We start from the raw sequence: 22,587 nt of genomic DNA on the forward strand, positions 1-22,587 counted from the left end.
GGAAATTTTCTATAAACTATTTTTGTTAATTTCGGAAACTTACAAGATTCCACCAACCACTTCTTTAATCGGTGTCATATTAAATCAACATATTTTTAAAATGATAATACGATAAAATTGACCTATAATGATATTTTCATCTTATTGACCTGTGTTATCTTTACTCAAAAGATTTAGAAAAAAATTAAACATGCAACATGGTTTTTAAAATCTACGAAGCATTTAAAAAAGTACAAAACAGGTAGTGACATAATCAGGTTTAGGCAACTGGGGAGCGACGGCTTTGCTTAGATAGTATCAGAAGAAGAATTTTCAGGACCTCTTAAATAAGTGTTAGAATGAAAGACTCGATCTAGCACATTCAAAATAAAACCTTAAATTTGATATCGATCTGATTTTCTATGCAAAATAGTCTCAATGGTTTTTGAACAGATACTTAAAATAATATTTTTTAAAAATTCAAATAAATATTAGAATTTTTCAAAAATAAATTGTTTGAAACCATTTGATGGCACCTTTATGAGCACCAATAGCATTCTAAACACAAGAGCTGGATATTTAGCTTCACAACCAGGACCGGATTAAGCCTTTTTAGTGCCCAAGGCACAAACCCACATCGGTGCCCCCTTCTGCCCGGGGCCCCTGATTTTTCGCTGACTGTGACCGCTGGTATGTTCAATATTATGCAAAGAAAACAGTTGTTAACAAATATGTTTGTAGTTTGTACTACTATCACTCATATAAAACCTACAATAAAGTATTTCTGTAACCACTGGTGACAAATATTTTGGCACAATCTTTGATAAGCTAAAACTTATTGAATTTTTAGTTATCCAGTCTTAATTATTTAGTTATTTTGTTTATAAAGTGTTACTTATCTTTTACTGAACGTTTTGTTTACTTAGATTAATTAATAAAAAAGTTATCCAAAAATGAAGTCGACAACATTAATTGAACAAGTGTACAACTATTGTAATTTGCATCCTAACGCTAAAACGAAGAGCACCGTAGAGTATTTTGTTGCCTCTAATCACCCCGAAAGAACCATTAAACGTTATATGGCAAAGTGGAAGAACAATGAGCCAAAGTCTCGTAAGCCTGGATCAGGCAGAAAACCAAAAATTATGACTGCTGGGAACATCAATCGTCTGAAAGGTCTTTTGAACAACCGGTCTGGAACTTCAACAAGAAAAATTGTAAATAAATTCAAGTGTGATCATTCCTTCATTGTAAAAACAATAAAAAAACAAAACAAACATTTGTTATTTTAAGAAAAAACAAATCCCTGATCGCACTGAGAAACAGTTAAAGCAGTTGCAACTGAAGTGTGGAAGAATTTGTCGCAAATTCAGAAACCGCGACTTTGTAATTGACGATGAGTCTTATTTTACATTTAAACATACAAATAAAAATTCGAATGTTGGATTTTACTCAGATGACGCAAAAAATGCACCAAAAAATGTAAAATATAAGCGCAAAAGCAAATTTGAAAAAAAAATTCTTGTGTGGATTACCATATCCCCTCGTGGAATCTCGAAACCATTTATTGTTCCTGCGAGACTGGCAATTAACCAAACAGTGTACAAAAATGATTGCATCATCAAACGATTGATTCCTTTTATCAACAAACATCACAGTGATGGTAATTATGTATTCTGGCCTGACTTGGCCTCTTCACATTATGCTAGAAGTGTGACCAATTACCTCGATAAGAAAAATATCCGTTATGTAACAAAATTTGATAATCCAGCATGTGTCCCAGAATTACGACCAATTGAAGATTTCTGGTCAATCCTTAAAGGCTACATGTATGAAAACAATTGGGAAGCTGAAAGTGAAGATCAGCTGCAAAAAAAAATCCATTCTTGTTTAAAAAAAAATTGATAAAAATCTTGTACAAGGCATGTGTGAACATGTATACAAAAAAGTTGATGCCGTACGTCGTAATGGCGAGAGATCATTATTGCAGTCCCGAAAATAAAAAACTAATATATTGTTTAATATTCTGTACAATATTTTTTGATCATTAAACTTTTAGTTGTACTATTACTGTCTGTGTTTATTTTGTGCCAAATTTTTGTCACCAGGGGTTATTAAAATTAATAGTTAATAAATTTTGAAATAATAATAGACAAACTGTATTTTTTATTAGACGAAAAAATCAAAAAGATATAGTCATTTACATTTTAAAGTTTTTTTTTCTAGACTTACATCTACTAAAGTCTTTGAGTATATCGTCAAAGTTAATTTTGCGCAACATATCTGCCTCAATTATAAGCAGAGATAAGGAATCGAGCCTTTTTTGTTTCATTGTTGATCTATTTGGATTTTTTGTACGTTTCAACTGAGAAAAAGAACGCTCAGTTGAACAGTCAGTAACCTTTAATAATAGTTTCAAGTTGTTAATAGAAAAATATCCTCTAGTGAAGTCGTTAAAGCCCCCCAAAAAAAAGTCATTAAAGCGCGAAAAAAATAATTAGTTTAAAAAAAAGCTAAATAGAAAAAACCGGCTCATTCATAGATTAATTTATAAGCATTCAAGATTTTACCAAACTTTAATGTGAATTTCTATTATAATTTATTTCTTCATTTTCATAGCACTTGTTCTATTTTCAGTTGTTTCTAAAATCTGTAGGCACAACAAATGCTAATTTACAATCTGTTTCAGAAGAAAAATTGACGGTTACTATGGAAAAATTGACGGTTGACGGAAAAATTGATGGAAAATGATCTTCAAATCTCAAATTTATCAACACTCTCAAAATCAAAAGTACCCTTCCTCTAAAACTTATAGGCCCTGAAGATTTACTTTAGATATCCCATTGGGTATCCATGGGGTTTTAACAAACTCTTACTAATTGCTGTATATATATTAGTTATCTTAGTTAAATTTTATACTCAAATAGTACGAAATCATCTGCAGATATCAACTAGTAATTTACTATAATTTTATAATATTCAACAAATTAACCAACTAGAATGCTATCTCTTCTTGGTGTTGTGCATGACGTTTCGTGGTAGTTTTTAATTCTTGAATATTGGATTTTTGTAATTTATCGCATGCGTTTTACGTTATTAATTGTTTTCGAGTATTAAATGTGGTGAATGAGAGATGAGTATCCAAAGATTAAGTCTTCTTATTATGTGAATAAATAATCATGATTAACTTAATAGTTCGGGGTAGTTATCTGGAGAAAAAAATGAATGGGAACGAGAATGAAGTGCAATAATGGAATGAGGGAATAAAGTAATGGGAAGAGGTGGGAATAAGTGCTGCTTTCTGCTCTTATGCATACTTTTAATTACCTGCTAAAATCACCTAAATTAAATCTTATGTAAAACGACATGTAAACATTTTTTAAAAATAAATCCAAAAGATGGCTTTGTAATGGAGCCTCTGAACTAGACATTTGCACCAGATCTCTGAACCAAATGTGCACTGCTGATAACCAACTAAACTAAATATAATAAATGGATGCACTAGAGAAGGCTACAAAGTTACCTGAAGTAGAAGATTGGAAAAAAAATGTCGGTTAGTAACCATCCTTTTGGTAGTTTTATCTGCCGAAACAAATTTTTTCTTTGAATTTTAATAGTAAATAATATATTCATGAGCGGGTGGCTCATAAGTAATTGCGCAAAACTAAAAATTAAATATCTCAAGTAAAAATAAATAAAAAATAAATTAGACTAACAATTTATCTCAATTTGTTTGACATCCACCAAAATTAGATTGACATCCATCTAAATTGACATCAAAATTAGATAATCTAAATTGATTTCTTAAAGAAAACTAAATTTAGCGAAATATTTGTTGCTTTGTTTAGTTTGCCAATTATGATATAGTATATAGTTTTACAAGCTCCGTGTAGTAAAAAAAGTGGTTTACGATATCTGTTTATTTTTTTTATAATAAACTTGTGTTTTTGAAAAGCTTATTTCGATCACTAAATTTACATTTTGTGCCAATATTTATTCATCACCAGTTACATTTATGATGTTGCTTTATGGACTCAACAGAAGAAATAGTTAGGACTACTAAATTTAGATTTACAGACTAAGAGTGAAATACCCACTCCCCCAACCCCTCAAAACCGTTAACCAAAAAAAGTTAGAGGAATAAAAAACACAATAGATGCTAATAGGATCAAACTTTAAAATCCAGTTTTTTCTACTTTGGAAATTTATTTCAGATAGTTTTTGGAAACACTTATCTTGGTTTCATCCAAGAAAGCTGCATACATAAGAGATATATATACCATCCACAAATATCAGAAACATATAGGGACACAAGGGACAAATCAGTACAAAATTTTTTGAATATAAATTAAATATGCTTCTAGTCGATCGCAAGTACACAAGAAGTTAGTAAAGTAAAAGATAAAATAAAGTATTAATATTGATCGCAAAAAATATATAACATACTAAATATACTTCTAATCGACCGCAAATATACAAGAAGTAAGATAAACATTAAAAGATAAAATAGTTGTTAAAAAATATATCGCAAAAGAAAATTCAAATCTAAACGAGGGAAATAACGTTAATCTATTAAAAATATTTAAAATACTATCATTAACAAATAAAAATTTTAAAAAATTTAGTTTGTGGAGATTCTTTGAAAGCTTTTGTAAAAACAGTTAACCCTCAGTTCTGCTTTGAACAAAAGTTCTTTAAGTTTTTTTCTTTTAAGTTCAATTTATAGAATCATAAAGAGCCGAACAGATTTAGAATCCATGAACCTTGACAAGTTTTTTAAACGTTTAATTCTTGGCTTTTGATTACTAACTGTCACGCGATACAAATGGAAATCGGCTTTATGTTCGAATGCAAATCGAAGCTGATTGGGTGAAATTTCGAATTCTTTTTTTCCTTCTACATAACTTGTCTTCACTTCAATGTATGTAGAACTTTGTTCTGTACCAGGGAATTCGATCATAAGATCATAAGGATCTCCTGTTTCTTCTTTTTCATTGAGCCAGATTATTTTCGCTTTACCGTCATTAATACCTTCTTTATAATAATTACACAAACAATGATAAACAATTTTTTCCCCATAACGTCCTACGGATGCCTCACTTTCTTCAAATCCTTTCACTTCAAAATTAAATGTCTCTTGATCACTTAAATTGCCAGAAAGAAAAGAAGATAAGTCTTCGTATTGGTCTTCAATTTCAGGTTTTTTCAACTTCTTGAAGTCAATTCCGCGATCGGATTTACCATTATTTAATTTGTCTGAAAAGATTGAGTAAGCTTCTATTGGTTTATTAGCTTGTTGCTCCAACGAAGCTTGATCGGATTTACCATTATTTAATTTGTTTGAAGAGATTGAGTAAGCTTCTATTGGTTTATTAGCTAATTGCTCTAACGAAGCTTGATCAGATTTACCATTACTTAATTTGTCTGAAGAGATTGAGTAAGCTTCTATTGGTTTATTAGCTAGTTGCTCTAACGAAGCTTGATCAGATTTACCATTACTTAATTTGTCTGAAGAGATTGAGTAAGCTTCTATTGGTTTATTAGCTATTTGCTCCAACGAAGCTTGATCTGTTGCAGACGGCTCTAGCGAAATCCTTTTTTCCAATTTTTCTTTCTCAATCTTTTTTTTATTTTCATCACCTTCTGGATACTCTGGTGGATTCCATTTTTCGAAAATTTCCTTTTCTGCATTTTTTAATGACTCTGGCTTTGCAATAAAACCTAAGCCAGCAGGATTTCGAGGAGGCCAACATGTTAAACCTGCACCTTCTACAGCTAACGAAACATTTTGAGGTGGCACTGCTGCTACAGGAACTACTTTCGAAATATGTATCATTTTTGGTTCTGGGTAGTGCCATTTCTCCTCATTAGGAGAAATTTCTGGTATTTTAGTATGCTTTAAGTAAAGTGTCTTATTTTGTGCCTCCAGATACACAAGAATAAACTCAAGCAGTTTCTCTTTATGTTCTTCATTATTTCCAACAAATAAACTAAAAATTTCACCGAGAATTTCGTCAAATTTTGCTTTTTCTTCTGCATGCTCAGAAGTAATATAAATAATAGGATGTTTTGTGTCTGCATCTAAAACAAAAGCAACCTTTAGGTGAGAAATATTTACACTATCGCGGTCTGAGAGGCGGTACACAGCTTCAAGTTTTTCAACTGTAAATATAGTTGTATTTTGCAAGCATTCATGAAATGATTTTGAACAAAGTTGTTTGTAAATGTCTGGTAACTTGATATTTAAAAAGCGTTGAACTATGGGAGATATATCGTGAAGAACCTTTTCCCATTTTGAACAACCTGACTTCATTAATGTTGTTGTGATTTCAGGCTCAATATATACATTTGACAGGAGTTTAATATTACAGGCCTTAAAAAAAAGCATAATCTTCAGCATTTTTAAATAAGAAGCTTCAATTGTGCGCTTGGATCGATGTGAAGAGGAGTCATCTGGTTTGATCATATTTAAAATGAAATCAAAGAAGATTAATGATACTTGTCCACTTTCTTGAAAGATTTTAGTGAGACTATTCTTATCAACAAGGAGAGGAAGATCAGATATACTGCAGAAACGGTTGTTAGAAGTAGGAAATATACGCTCATTCATGAAATCCTTAACATTATCAGTTAACCTTGGTTCGATAAAAGATATGAGATCTTCGTATTGCTGCTTACGAAATTCAGTTGATTCTGAAAAACTCCAATCATTTAACTCTTCAAGCTTATTATCAATAATAAACATAGGGGCAAGAACTGAAAACAATGTAAACAGTTTTTCACATGCCACTTTATCAGGGAGAGTTGTTTCACTAGCAATAGAACTAGCAAGGCTGACATATTCCTGGATGCTAGGATATCTATTCACTCCAAGCTTAAAAACAAAAAAATTCCGCATTTCATCAGGATAGTAACCCTTGAGAATGCGGCTGTGTCCAATTTCATTTTTTGAATAACTTAACATTCCAGAAGGATCTTCCCAGCATAAACAGTTAATAGAGAAAAATCTTCCCTCCACAATAGAACTGCTTGCAAACATTTGGTTGTTACAATCATTCACTAAAAATACAAATGGCCCTTTCTTAAGTTCACTTAACTTCTGATTATGAACTAATTGCTGTTCCTCAAAATACTTGTAAATACTGATTGTATGAAGATAGCTTGTGGTAAAGGGAGATTCCTCACACCATTTTTTAAACTCTCTAACAAAAGATTCATATCTAACATCAGTTTGTATGCCAAGAGTTAGAATCAAATCTTTAGATTTTACTTGATTTGTTAAGTAGTTAACTTTGTCACCCATTAAAGAAACAATGTCATTTTTGTTTACATAGAGGTCTCGTGAAAGATGTAGCTTAGGGATTTTATTGCTATCTGTTAACCATGCTGTTGATCGCATCTAAACAGACAAAATAAAAAATAAAAATGTTTTAAATACAGCTAATTAAAGTTCAAATATTTCAACATATATGCTTAAATTATTTATTTAATAAAAGTAAAACCATACTTTAAGAAGCAATGACGAATAAGTTGTTACAACAAATTGACCAGAAACATTTTCAACATGACAACTTGGTTTTGATAAGTCATACTTTGAAAACTCTTTATCCCAATGCTGGTCTAAAATATGCAACAGGGCACCAATCTCTACAAAGATTTGAGCATCAATTATTTGATTTAATTCAGGACATTCAAGGTCATGAATGATGTAGGTATCATTTATTGTTTTAGGCCATGTTTGAAAATACATTTGCCAACAACTACCAACCTAACAAAAAAGAATACACATTTTAAAATCCAACATTTAAAAATTTTTTTTAGAAACATACATTTATAAAGTAAACTTTTCTTTTTCTTTGACCTGAAACTTTCATAATTTTTTTACATATAATATTTAAAAGTCCATTTATATATATAAAGATTCATGGAATGTCAGCTAATAGAAAAGCCAGCATGTAATCTTTACTATATGCAAAAAACAAGATTTAAAATTTAAAACTTCCTTAAAAAGAGTGGTATCAAAAGTAAAGAAAACTTTTTCAAAAATTTTTACATAAAATGTAAAAGTGATTAAAAGTCTAAGGCAAAATATGCAAGAAAAAAAAAAAAAGCAATTAAAAATCATAAAAAACTTTTATCAACGCTTCAATGAGACTAAATTAATAAAAAGTAATGCTTTTTTACATTAAAAGTCTCTTACATTATTTTTGAAATTTATTAAACCAACTTTTAAAATGATTATAGCAATAAATCATAAAACTTTACTAAGTTAACATGATTTAAAATTGCAACTTACCAAATCTGATACATGTAAGCTTTTTCTTGACTTTCGAATAACAAAAAACATTTTTAATGATAAATCCAAAAAGAATTGGAAAAAAGAATCTTTTTGTTTTTTTGAGCAATCAGAGATATAGCAATCACTAAGTAAAGTCCAGTTAACGGCTGTAAAAAAAATTCATAAAAAAAAATTTAATGCTTTTTTATATACCCCTATAAATTTATAATTTAAAATCAATCTTGCATCCATGATACAGACATTTAAAAGCAAGTTTCCTGTATTAGGGTATAAGAGGAAAATGTAAAGGAAATATATGTTACAATAAAATTTACAAAAGATATTTAAAAAAAAAATTAATGAGATATCGTAAGAAAACTAATAAAAAGTATCAATAAGATAAACAAAACCTAATAAAATGTTCTATAAAAGTTACTTACAAGGGAAGTAGGATTTTAGATCAATTTTACTGCCATATTCAGGTGTCAAATATATAGGATTAGAAGAATCAGCAGGAGATTGAAATCCTTTATTTGTCAGTAACACAATCCATTGAGCAGCTTCAGTGATGTTAAAAATTTCAGGGTTTAGCACATATTGCTCATGCAGGTAGCTAACATAAGCAACTACAAGCTTCTCTGATTTGCTCTGAGGATTTTTTATCAAAATAAAAAAAGAAATTTTTTATCAAAAAAAAACATGAAACTAAATATTTAATTTTATGAAAGTCTATCAATATCAACTTTATGTGTAAAATGTACATAAACAAATACATTTTCTTTACAAAAGATGAGGGTGAACTTTATATGAGATGATCAACTAATGGACGCAGGTTGTCAAGTGTAGACACAGAGTTTATATGAGGTGGCTATTAATGAGAAAAAAGAAAATGCTACACCCCAAAACTAAAGTTGACTCAATTTAAAGTTATCCATGCGATAAAATATCATTTAAGAAAGTAAACATTTATTCAATTAAATTCAAATATTCAATAGAATTTTGAAGTACTAAGGACTTAGATAATTCTTTTAATGGGCTATGGCATATATATGGCTGCTAAAAGTGTAGTTTGTTAACCTAGTTGACACAGTTTACTTCTTTCTTGAATGTTTGTGCCTGACATGGTTGAAGATAGTGTTAAAAAAATGTGTAATCAGTATTTAGTTTTAACATTAATTTAAAGGTTCAAATTTTACCTTCCATTTGCCAGATTTAAAAGTAGGAATGATGTGATTTTGAATTAAGCCCAAAGGAGTAATATCTTTTACTCCCAAATCATACAAAAGTTTTTTAAGTTGTTGTTGCTCTATATCATCTAGGCATGACAACAGGTTGTGTGATAAAACTTGTAAATCTTTTTCTATAAGATTAATAGCCTTTCTACCTAAAAGCAAATAAAAAATATTGGAGCATTTTTTTTAAAAAAAGTTATGTTTTATATAATTTATTGTTTTCAATCAAAAATTGTCTTACTATCAAAAATTTATAGTTATGTATGATTAAAAAATCACAAGTTTATAACTTGCATAATGCTACATCAATTACTTGAGAAATAATTTGGATGTAAAAGTTAAAACAATTTGCCACATTAAAGATGAAGGTAGAATGGCACCACAAACTGCAGAGAAATAGATCAAGCATTTTAATGAAGATAATTTAGATTTAATGAAAACAGGCTATATTTGAGACAACCAACTTTTGCTAGTCAAAAATGTGATTTGATTCAACAAGACAATTCAAAGCCACATATCACCAGAAAGGCTAGCAACAAGTTTGAAAAATTAGAAAGCATCAAAACTCTGCTACATTTTCTACATATAGTCCAGACATTGCTCCATCGGAATATGGTCACTTTCAATTAATAAATCACTTTACAAAAGGTTGCTGAATTGAGTCATTCAATGAAGTTAAAAAAGCATGTCAAGAATTTTTTTAACGTGGCACTCATTTTTTTATCATGGCACTCAAACTTTTTTCTCAATCTAGTATATGCTATGATATGCTTGATATTTAAAAAGCTGAAAATGAATTCAAAACCAACCTTTTTCCTTAGTCTTTACTGATTGAATCATATAATTGATATTAACTGGAAAAAAAGCCACATTGTCTTTAAGAGACATCATGCTTCCATTAGTCATAGGAAAAATATGCAATGAACAAATACTATCCAATGTTTTTTGGCTACAGTCATATGCATGTTGAAGATGGATGTAGATTAAATGAAGCCATTTGCCAACCCATTGGTGCATTTCATCTGATTCCTTAAATTTGTAAAAATTTACAAATATATGTAAAAAAAAAAACATTTAGGACAATCAAAAACTAAAAAAAATGTATGGTATATAGGAAATTTAAACCTTTTTAGTTTGTGAAGATAAATTGAAATGCTGTACTACCAAATTGCAAATTTCTAACAGCTGTTCCAACTTAAGTTCACACACCCCCAAAGCAGCTAACACCCTTTTTGGAACAGTACTACCAATATTTGTATCTAAGTAAAAAAGTCCAAGCTTTTGTTCAAGCATGTCTGAAGATACCACTTTCAAAATTTGTTCCTGAGAGTAGACAATCTGACTAGGAATCACCCAACAAACATGATCTTCTTTCTTTTCTTTTGGCATAACTGGTAAACATGCTTCCCGCTGCAAACACTTTATGATTTGTTGACTCACCTGTTTAAATACTCCAATAACGTGATCTTCTAGATCCATGAACTTAAAATACTCAACTACACCCTCTAAACCTTTGAAGTGCTGATGAACCTAAGTAGAGATTGTAAACCTAATTTTTAAATTTAAAGTTTATATGAACATATAAATATATGCAGATATATATTAACATGTATATCAATATATATATATATATATATATATATATATATATATATATATATATATATATATATATATATATATATATATATAAATTTATCATATAAACATAAAAAGTGATACTTTAAAAGAATGGAAAGCTTCAACAACCAATTTAGGTAGGTGTTGTAGTATATATTGATTCCATGCACTATCTTTGTTAATATCTTCCCGAGATGATGGTACTTCAAAATCAGCTTGTATTACAAACTTAAAACCATAACTTCTAAGTGGTAAAAATGCAAATACTTGTTGAAAAGGAAGCCCCTAAAACAAAAAAAGTTGTATGTAGCAAAGAAATCAAATAAAATTTTAATTTAAATTCAAAAAACCTTTAAAATGATATTTTGTTTTTCACATTTTTAAGAAGTTAACACTTTCCTTCACTTGATTTAAATATCAAAACAACTAAGTAAAAAAAATATTTAAAATAAATAAAAAAATAAATAAGTACCTCAGCATTTGATTTATTGCTTAAAGGAAATGCCACTGCTATAGTTGTTGATTTTACATCCTCACGAACCTAAAGAAAGTTTTTTTTGCTTTAAAAACTGTAGAATTTTTCAAGCCTAAAAAAACTGAGATCATATTAATGAAAAACAATAAAGCTAACATCTATAGGGATTTCTTTTTCAACAACAAACCATAAAGAAGTATCATTGTTATTTGAGAGACAAACTAAGTTTTTGTCCAAGTTTTTTCTTTCCATTACTTTGATAACATTTGACACCTAAACAAAAAATACCAAGAAAAAGTTTCCTAACAATTTTTTTAAATATTCAATGTTGAAGAATTAAAAATGTGTCTATTTTAACTTCATTATTTTCAATTTTCAAAATGTAAAAAATTAGAACCTAATCAGCTATAATTATTTCATTTGTTTTGTTTACCTTATCATCAATGATAACTGTAAACAGACGATTAAGAAATAATAATAGAGAAGAATGGACATCATGAAACCGTGAAACAAGTTTTGCATGCTGCATTTCTTTTTTTAACGGTAGAACAATCTGAGTTTTCCAAGTACTAATTGAAAAAAACCACTGTAAATAAGAAATGAATTATAACTTTAGGATATAAGTTTATTTTCAGGAGTGGGTGATTGGTAAAATTATTAGATCAATTAAAACCATAAGTTATATTTATTGAAAACAGCATTTATTTAAATATATCCATTTAAAATTAGAAATTCTCATGAAAAACATAAAAAATGACATACAAATTTATGTGTTTACAAGGTTGATAAGAAAGCCTTCTATCTGATTTCCAATCATAAATCCAATGAGGAAGAATATAACCATTTGAACCGCTAGAAACATCAAACTTAATATGAAAACCATTTGAGTGTATCTCAGGGGCATCAGTCACACGAAATACAGACTTAAACCCAATACCTTTTTGACCTAAAATCAAAATTTATTTAAAGATGGTAAAAAGGAAATGTATTTCTCAAAACCATATAAATACAAACAGTTTTTTAAAGTAAAAAAATGTCAACAAGTATCCATGAATAAAATACTCTAAAGATTAGATCTGCTTGTAATATGAAGAAAAAAAAGATTTTTTATGTTTGTTTTTTTTATCTATGTAGCAAAATAAATGAGTTCAAAATGTAAACAAAGATGTAGTAAAATTAAACCACTCTTTGTGGTCCCACATTTTCTTAAAAAGTGAGATTTTATTCAAAGCTGAAACATTGGGGTCAGATACTTGTTTTGGTAGCTATGGTTTTGTGAGAGGAAGTACTTTTGTCTCTCAAATTTACTGTAGTAAATCCATATTATACATCCTCTTCATGGCGCAACTAGTAACTTAGGCAAATAAGGCTAATGTATAATGGGACTCCAAGGGTTAGGAGAAAAAAGATCTTACCCAAAATCCATCTTTAGGTGCTGTTAGGCTAACAATACAACAGTACTGATAAACTATTTGACTTGTTGTAGGAGATGAAAGAGAATGACATTTTTTAATACTTTAGAATTTTAGTACTTTGTTTAGTTTTCAGAAAAAGTCTAGAAAAGTTTCTGTTTTTTCTTTCTGCTTGACTTAAGTTTTACATATATAAGTACATATCACATAAATCAAAAAGAACAGATTTATTATGTCATTGTTACATTCTGGAGTGATGTTAAAAACAACACAGATTTTACTGTTGCTACTAATAAGGAAAGAACTAAAATCATTTGTTCTAAATGTGCTCAGGAACACTAGGGAACAATAATCTTATATAGGAAAATGTTTCATGTAAGTGTCACAACATTGAGTCTGGTAGTTACTTTAGGTCCATTGTGCATTTATATGTCTTAAAGTGTGTTATTTCAAATTTTCAAATCTGTTTAAGGCTTGTAAAAAATTATTACTTTAATAGCATTTTAACAACTTATTGTCATTTATTAATTATCATTATAATTACCATTTATTTATTCAGACATCATCATCATCATAATCATTATTATTAAAAACAAACTTTACAAGCAAATTTTGTTGAGAACTCAGTTGAATGTTAGAGTGCTTTAAAAAAAATTTAGTTTGAATTTTATCAAAAATTTAAATAACAAAAATATTACCTATGTATCCTTTACGATGAATTCCTTTTGTACTTTTACCAACATCACATAAAGCCCTTATATCCTTTTCAGAAAAACCACTCTCATTGTTCAATATTATAATTTTATCATGTTCAACTATAAATGCTACAGTAGGCTTTTCAACAGAATTGCTTTCCATTAACCTTTCAGGGTAGTAGTTATCATCTGCATTTTGAATCAGCTCCAGCACAAAATGAGAATCTTTTGAATACAACTCATTTGAAAGACGTTGTAAAGATCTTCCTTCTCTTTCTCTGTGAATTTCAATTAACTTCATTTCTTGTTCACCTAATTCTAACCCAATACCAAATTGTTCACGCCGAATTTCATTTATGAATTTATGGCAAGAATCATTTTGAATATCATATATAAATTGTTCATGCAAAACATCTATGATACAAAGAATTTATAAAACAGCATATATATAATGGACTTTTAGTTAAAAATATAAAATATAAAACATAGATTTCCTTTTCAAAAACTTTACACTGTAAACAATTCTTGATACAGCATATGATACTATTGATGTACTCTATTATGGCTGCAACTAAATTAACATATATATATACAATAATCATACCAGTTGGTGCTGCAGAGATGTGAACCACTTCATCTATAATAAAACATATACATAGCATAACAATAACAATAACTGGTTGTCAAAGACATTATTTCTTAAAATTTTAATTTAATTCCTACATTATTGAAATATAAGCCAAATTTTTATCACATTTATAAAGAAAATATAATATGCAGGCAGTATAATTTTATAATATTTATAAATAAAATATAACCTGCAGTTGGGATATCTTTTATAGCATTTATAAAGAAATAATAACCTGTAGTCAGTATAGTAGCTGAAGACAAAGGATCTATTAACAACAATTTAGATGAAGCACCCTTGCATAAAAAAAAACATAAAAGTTAAAAATCATGAAAATAAGTAATGAAATCCTCACACTCAGATCGCAAAAATGAGATATGAAACCCTCTCAATCAGCTGTTTTTCTTATTGTGTTTTTCAAAATTTATTTGCATTTAATTTTGAATAATACTCAGTTAAATACATTTAAATAGAAATTTTTTTGCGATTTTAAAACTTGCTTTTTACCTGCAAATTAACAGGGATATCAGTTACTTTAACCCTTTTTTCATTAAACTCATCATCGTTATCTAAAGATCAAATTCCTAAATTGTTACTTATTAGTGATTTAAGAAATTATTAGTAAAGATAGTAACAACCTACTATAAATATTATTCTTATAAATAACATCCATTTTTTGTCAGGGTACAATCTAAAAAACTTCTCAAAATAAGCTCCAAATTATTTCCATTGTAAAACAATCTTTTTTTTAAGCTTAAAACATTCAAAATGCAAGCACAAATGGGTCTCATTATAAACAATTATTGCCTGCGTTTTGAAAATAAATAATTAAAGTAAAAATCCAAACAAAAGCTGGTTGCATTATATATGTTAAGATATAAAGCTTAATCATGCTAGATAAAATGTCAGATAAAATGTCAGGCTATGATATATGGTTATGATATTGACAAAATTTGAGGAATGAAATCAAAGAAAGCAAAAATTATTTGAAGATGAAGAAATGAAAACTTTTAGTTCCATATTTCTGACAAACTATCAACATTTGAAATGGAAGATTATTCATTAGACACAGCAACTACCTTACAGTTTACAAAAACTTTAAACTGTAATGACACATATCTTAACTACTTTTGCAAAAAAATATAAGAAAAATTATTAAGGATTTGGCAGTTAGTCTATATTCTATTTATCAAGCCAAGATAAAAAAAGGAAAAAAAAATGGCTGACAAAAATCAGGCAAGCTTTTCATCAAACATTACTTTTGCCATTCATTGGGTTGAAAAGATGCTTCCTAATTTCAGCAGAAAAGAAAAAGGTATTTTCTTTTCCACAAGATCACCACCTCTGATAACCATCTCTGATTCTAAAACTAAAACTGGTAAGCAATATCACAGAAAAGAAAGATAATTAATACTAAAGAACCAAAACTGAAAAACTTAAATAAGCACCATCTTGCCTCCAAGACTGACTGCTTGTGACACAAATCAAAGCAACTTTGTTTAATAGCATGAATATTGTATAAGTTCTTAAAATTGACATTCAGCTGATCAAGTGAATTTTAGAATTTAAAAGCATTAACACTATGATGTAAGACTTAAACTCTAAAATTACTAAAGAGAAAAAGACAGTTTTCCCTGCATGTGCATGAACATCATTGCACAAATATTCCTAACTCTAGTAGAGAAATCCTCAACTTCAGCAAAAAACCTAACATCAATAATAAAAAAATATATTTAAATTAGTGTCTGGACATTTTGCTTGTCATGCTAAAAAATGTTAGGATCAATTTGGATCCTGAATTTACCAAAGATGTCTATCTAGGTCTCTAATCTTTATCTAAATTTAGTCTGAACATTTTCCATTTTTTCATTTTCACTGGCAACAGTATCACATGCACTCAGATCTAGTAGATCATCAGCTATTTTTCTCTGCTGAGACTACATCATCTAAGAGGCTGAGTCAAATATTAGATGAATGTATTAGGTGTTAAGTAATTTCATTTTTAATTAATGGATTTCTTGAGATATGAATCTTGCTTAAGAAATGGCTTCTGGTTACCAGCTCCTAAATTACCTGGTTACCTGGTTACTTGAACCTTGTTTTGATCTGGTAAAAATAGACAGCTCAACTAGTTTAAAATAACCCCCTATTGACAATTTTTTCTCTTCAAGAAGTGTAGAACAAACCTTCAGGGATTCTTTACTAAAAATAGATTCTTTACACACTCATATTTAAAAAGTTGATCAATCTCTACATTAAACCAACAATCCTTGGTCTATGTATCTTAAAATCTTTTTTGATATAGCATTTATAGATATGATCCCCGCAAGGAAGGTATATGGTAAGTTTTTTTGAAAATGATAATGTGAAACACCTTGCCAACAATTTCCTCTTTCAGTCTTAGTCGAGTTTTTTTCCACTTAGGAACTTTTTATATTTCAAAAATAAAACTTTTTGGAAAACCTATAAATTTATTAAATTAAAAGGGAACACTTTAAAAAAAAAAAATGAGCACTTAGAAAAAAAATTTAAACACACACACAAAGAAAGTATCATTTTAAAAACATAAGTCGTAAATCAATGAATATGAAGTGAGTACCTAGAATGTCTTTTGAATGAATATTGTCTTTTAGATCTTTATCAAGTTCCACTTTATAACTTTCTATCCATTCCGCAATAGAGATTTGAAAACCAAGAGCATGAAGTCTACTTTTATGACTTGAATTATTAGCACATGCGTTTAACAGTAAACAAGGCACATTCAAACTGCCATATATTGTGGATAGAGGAGATAAAAATACCTATTATAACAATATCAGCTACTCTACAGCAACTAAAAAAACTTATGTAAGGTATATAGACAAAAAATCATTTAAGATTTGCTAAGAGAAGAAGAAAGTTATTACCTTTCTAGTCACACAACAGAGAATATGAAATGGTATTAACTGAAAACACTCCAAAGTGAAGTTTATCAAAAAATTATCTGGAATATCTTGAGCTTGAAATGTTGTTTGCATAAACAATTCCATGCGATTTGAAAGCAAAGTTAAAGGTGCATGATCAATTTGGCCATTTAAACATAGAACAGATGTTAAGCATAGAGATGTCATTTTTGCATCTTTAGCAGCCAAAGACTCTGTAAATAATTCAACAGAACAGTTTTTCATAACTTTCATGAATTTTCCAGATTGAAATTCCAAGAAAAGAAAACAAATATCTTTTAAAACAAAGTTTGATTTTATAAATGTCTTCAAACTTCCCAATTTATTCTGAAACATTTCATCCCAATTGGTCAAACTTGATATTTCCTCCAAATAAGGCAAAGCATTGATTTTTGTAACTGCTAGCTTAGATAGATTATCTTCTGAATTTGCTGTGGTAATTAGCTCCTTTTGATATTCAGTACCACATAAAACTGCATGCTGATATAGAAACACAGAACCTTTTGCATCTGCTGGATTGTTACTAATCATAACCAAGAATGAGGATGTGTCTTTTACTTGAAACTGTATTTTTATAGCATGATCTTTATCATCCTAAAAATGTAATTATTTATTGATAATAAGTAGACTGTTTCTTTCAAATTGCTGGCAAGCATAAAATTCTCAAATGTAAGGCAAAATTTTTAAAATCATTAACACCTAACTTAATATTTTTTTACCTTACTCTTTTCAACTCCACATTGTTGAATAAAATTTGAAACATCTTCTTTTGTAAGATTATTGTTAAAACCACTATTACTAGCAGGATTTAATTTAAAATTCACTAAATGTTTATCAATATCATTATCAACTAAAAACTTAAGAAATGAGCCATGTCCAAGGTCCTCAAAATGTTTATAATTTTCATTGAGAGTAGACACAATCTGTTTTTCAATTCGAAACAGTGACTCGATTGTAATGTCTGTGTTTTGTGAAAGCCACTTTTTTGTAGTTTGTAGAATCTTTGCTAAAAGTATTTTATACTATAACAAGCAACAAGAAAATATACACTAAAAAAATCCAAATAAAAGCAGGAAAATAACTACTTTACATTTTGGAATCGCTACAGAACCATTAGATCGATTTTGGAAATCCTTTACTGTGTCCTTTGGTTTTATCAACTGTTTTATTTTTTCATCAAAACCTAAATAACTGAGGATATCAATGTCATCTATTCCTATAGCTTTAAGAGGAGCTGTTGAAATAACTATGTGAAAGATGCGCCTCAAAAAAGGATCATTTTGAATAGCTGTAATAGTTTTCATTAACTTTTCTGAAGAATTTATAAGAGCAGAGCCAGATGAAAACTTTGAGGCCTCTTTCTTCATGTGATTCAGCATCAAGAAAATTTCTTTAAAAGCATCAAGGAGATTCATTCCACATAATCTCTCAACCAGATTTTGAGGCTCTCCATCATGAAAGGGTTTTTTGGATCCAACAAGTTCTTTCAATTTTTTAGTAATATAAAGATCAAGTTCTTTATTCAGTTGATCATTAAAGTTTTTAAATTCTTCACGTTCATGTTGCATATCTCCAAACTTAGCCTTTTTGACAACCTTTGAGATAAAAAAGAATGTGTAAAAGCAACTTTATAGAAATTATCTTTCTTCAGCTCATAACCTAGATTAACACCATTATCAACTATACAAGTAAAAAAAAGTTTAGTTCAATTTAGGTGAAATTTCAAATCTGAAACTTACAGAAACTGCAAGTCCAATGCTAGAAATCCGAACTCCAGTTTCATAAGGTTCTGCAAAGCCATATTGTTTAATGAAAAAATCCATTAATTCAGTTAAAGTGAACAGAGATTGAGAGTTTGGACCTTTACTAGAATTTTCTTGTTGCCCTTCAACTAGCAGTTTTCTTTTGCGCATACAGAGCAATCTCCAAATAATATTAAACACATCTGATGTTTTTATATGGGGAATGTCTTCTTTGTTTGGTGGAAATCTAAAGTTATCATACACCAAAAGCTGTTTCTGCAATGGACCAAGTTTTAAATCAGCAAAAGAAGTTTTTGACTCCATTTTGCAAATTTCTTGATTAAGTTCATATAATGTACATATATTTCGAAAGGTAATGAAAGACTGGATAAAAGCATTTATCTGAAAAAACAATTTAAACAGCAGCTATTGAACCTATACACTACAGCTTAAACTTTAATCTAAGTTAAATATAATATAAGATGTAAGTAATGCTTTGGTGAAAATATTTGCATAAGGTATACACATAAATAATAGTAATGTTAAGTAAAGTGAGATATTTATAATAATTTTTAGATCGGATACTCCTCATAAATATTTGCTATTCATTTATAATGATATTGATGCAAGTATATTAATAATAAACTTTTGCTAACTGTATTTTATTAATTACCTTAACACTTTTTTCTAAAAAGTTCTACATACTTAGAATTTTTTAACAATACTTTGAGTATATTCAAGAATTAATTTACCTTTCCTTGTAACCTCACAATATCATTGATGGCAGGAATATCAGTTTCTTGCCTAAGTGGTTTGCTTTCTAATGGACATAAATCCTTCACACAGGAGACATTATAAGATGTACAAAGTTCTTTCACTATTTCAGGAACTCGTACAACATCTCCTCTTCTACAAATCTTATTTTGAATTTGAAAAACTTTTTGATTAATTTCTTTTAGAGTTGGCCTCTCTTTACTTGATAGAACTCTACTATTTGGTACATTAAAAAAAAGCATTGTATGATAGTGCTCATTTCTGTCACCAGCCCGATAAACATTGACATCTTCGCCAGCTTTCCCAAGCAACATCATTTCTGGAATTATGAAACTATCACTAGGAAGATCTAGTTTTTCAAGCAAACATATCATCTCATTTCTTAGTGTTGTATATAGCATACTAATATCTTTAGTAAGAGTCATTTTTATACTCCTTGTACCAGCTTCTTCAGACACCTTGAGAAATTCATAACAAAATTGTTCAAGAAACAGCTCTAGATATTGAGAATGTGAATTGGTTTTTGAAACATAGTACTTTAAAACACTGTTTGTAAAGAAATCTTCCTTGTACAATTCATTAAACCATATTCTGAACTGTTCAACACATAAAACTCTTTTCTTGAGAGAGTACATCAAAGCAACGATACGCATTTTACAGTAGACTATATGAAGTTGCTGAAAACTATGATACTGCATAAAAGAATCAGCAACAGATACATCTGTTAGTTTGGGCAGCTTTTTATCAATTTCAATTTTATTTTCCATTTTTTCTTCAACAATAGTAGTTTCATTTGTTACTTTTACAATTCTTTTAAAATCATTACTTGTAGAAGAAGCAGAATTACTAAAACTAGATAGTGCTGGAGAATCAGAAGCTGGTATTATTTCTGCTTTCGTTGCATTAACAGGTATTTTCAGGTGAGCCTTTTTTCCATCAAGTTCCACATCATTTCCCATAATTTCTTTAACAAGTATTGAGAATTTTTTTTTTTTTTTTACTTTTGTAAGTTTTGTCCATGAATCAAAAAGCGATTCATGCCAATTCTTACTATATTCATCGTTAAGTGTTGATAATTTTAGACGATGACCCCTGTCTGTAAAGATCTTCAAAAGACGCTTTTTCAACTCTTCAACTGTTGTCATGTTATAAAAAATACTAATTTAATAACAGACTTTCGACTTAAGAAGCAAGTGCATGCAGCAAATAGTGCTATGTCTTAACTGTAAAGTAAACCTACTATTATTAAGTTTTTAGTTTTAAAAAACCTCAAGGGTTAGAAAAATTGCAATTGCCTGGTACCAGAAGTCTATTCAAAAGTGTTCAATCTTGTTTAATGTCGGTTGAGTTTTACCAGAATTTCATTTTTCTGAGAATTTCTTGCAACTACCAATCATCTTCTTGCATTATAATGACATAATAGTAACAAAAGTTATGACAATTCACTGTCGTTAATCAAACTAAATAAAATAATTATTTAAGTCACGACGTTTAATTTAGTAAATAACTTTGTTCAATATATTTTTTAAATCATAATGCAATAACTTTCTAGTAAATTTTTTCCCGAAGTTAATGCTTTCATGTTAGGATGGACGTTTGCGGTGTAGTGAATATTTTTATTTTCAATCAATATTTTACGATGCTAAAGTTAACTCTTACTATACTATATTTAATTCGCTCTTAAAAGTAAAGGGAGGATGCTGGGATGGCATAAAAAGGAGGATCATACAATGCCTTTAAAACCGGGTTACATTTGGGCAATTGCTAAGGGCACCAAATATTAACAAGGAGGCCAAACTTATTACATTTAATTTTAAGATATTATAGTAAACTATTAAAATAGTAACAACATTCTGACATTTAAGATATTTAGAGACAGTAAAAAACGTCAGTTGCCATGATTTGCCGTGTTTTCTGTAATCTGTAAGTAAGTTTAAATTTAATGTTTAAGCTAAAACACTATCAAATAGCCAACAAAAATGCAAAAAACGGAAAACACGGCAACTGACGAATGACATTTTAACTGTATTTTACAAAATTAGTGCTCAATGTTCAGAATAGAACATTGTATATATATATATATATATATATATATATATATATATATATATATATATATATATATATATATATATATATATACAATATATATATATATATACAATGTATATATATATATACAATGTATATATATATACAATGTATATATATATATACAAAGTATATATATATATATATATATATATATATATACAATGTTCTATTCTGAACATTGAGCAGCATATATATATATATATATATATATATATATATATATAATATCTAAACAATATCTAGATAATCTAGATAATATCTAAACAAACAAAAAATCAATAAATCAATTAACTGGATGATTATTGTTAAAACAAAATGAATAAAAAATTATGATAAATTAAAAAATGATAATCAGTACAAATCAAATCCTATTTAACAAAAATTAATTACTAGAATATAAACTATTACTCCAATAATATCACAAAGGATGTTTTCAAAACCAATCGCAAAGGTTTTTCCAATTCATTTTGATGTATATAAACATTCAACAATTACCATAATCTTTAAACTTATTTAGCTGCTTTTAATAAAAATTACTTGTTAATTCCACTAATGTCCATGCATTTGTTGTCATTGATTTATAATGTATTTCGAATAATAAAAATTTTACTACAAAAGAATTTAATAAATTGATTTCTATTTCTTCCAAACAAATCGGTTAAATTCGTTTTGTCAACAGTCTACTAAAGACTACTGCTGATTTTGTTAATTTATTT

At 28.6% G+C, this 22,587-nt stretch overlaps 1 protein-coding gene across 4 annotated transcripts; it reads right to left on the reverse strand.

Moving 5' to 3' along the window:
• Positions 1 to 4,165: 4,165 nt before the first annotated feature.
• Positions 4,166 to 21,385, reverse strand: LOC145187553 (uncharacterized). 4 transcript variants are annotated; one of them, XM_090096514.1, is made up of 22 exons: positions 19,756 to 21,385; positions 19,001 to 19,405; positions 18,352 to 18,856; positions 17,981 to 18,267; positions 17,226 to 17,855; positions 16,919 to 17,120; positions 14,827 to 14,888; positions 14,555 to 14,615; positions 14,296 to 14,328; positions 13,695 to 14,105; positions 12,347 to 12,530; positions 12,018 to 12,153; positions 11,741 to 11,857; positions 11,582 to 11,650; positions 11,212 to 11,394; positions 10,615 to 11,019; positions 10,299 to 10,518; positions 9,454 to 9,641; positions 8,698 to 8,905; positions 8,276 to 8,424; positions 7,487 to 7,747; positions 4,166 to 7,378 (listed from the first exon to the last, which is right to left on the reverse strand). In XM_090096514.1, exons 1-22 carry the CDS (start codon positions 20,920 to 20,922, stop codon positions 4,700 to 4,702), a joined length of 8,562 nt encoding a protein of 2,853 aa, XP_089952640.1. In that variant the 5' UTR covers positions 20,923 to 21,385; the 3' UTR covers positions 4,166 to 4,699. The 4 variants fall into 4 exon arrangements, 3 of the variants coding, with proteins under 3 accessions (XP_089952640.1, XP_089952698.1, XP_089952785.1); XR_016455189.1 differs by lacking the exons at positions 4,166 to 7,378; positions 8,698 to 8,905; XM_090096572.1 differs by lacking the exons at positions 16,919 to 17,120; positions 17,226 to 17,855; positions 17,981 to 18,267 and having other exon boundaries at positions 19,756 to 21,376.
• Positions 21,386 to 22,587: the final 1,202 nt, after the last annotated feature.

Source organism: Hydra viridissima, unplaced genomic scaffold (genome assembly GCF_058129835.1).
Source record: "Hydra viridissima isolate aposymbiotic clone 2 unplaced genomic scaffold, HvirCarnegie_v1 scaffold_1, whole genome shotgun sequence".
NCBI lineage: Eukaryota > Metazoa > Cnidaria > Hydrozoa > Anthoathecata > Hydridae > Hydra > Hydra viridissima.

Bases quoted from the DNA above. Each gene is read 5' to 3' on its own strand.
- LOC145187553 (XM_090096514.1), bottom strand. From the start codon at position 20,922: ATGACAACAGTTGAAGAGTTGAAAAAGCGTCTTTTGAAGATCTTTACA. The intron at 11,651-11,740 runs GTTAGCTTTATT...AACTTTCTTTAG, and splicing joins AAAAAGAAATCCCTATAGAT to GTTCGTGAGGATGTAAAATC. The intron at 9,642-10,298 runs GTTGGTTTTGAA...ATTTGCTTTTAG, and splicing joins AGTAAAGACTAAGGAAAAAG to GTAGAAAGGCTATTAATCTT.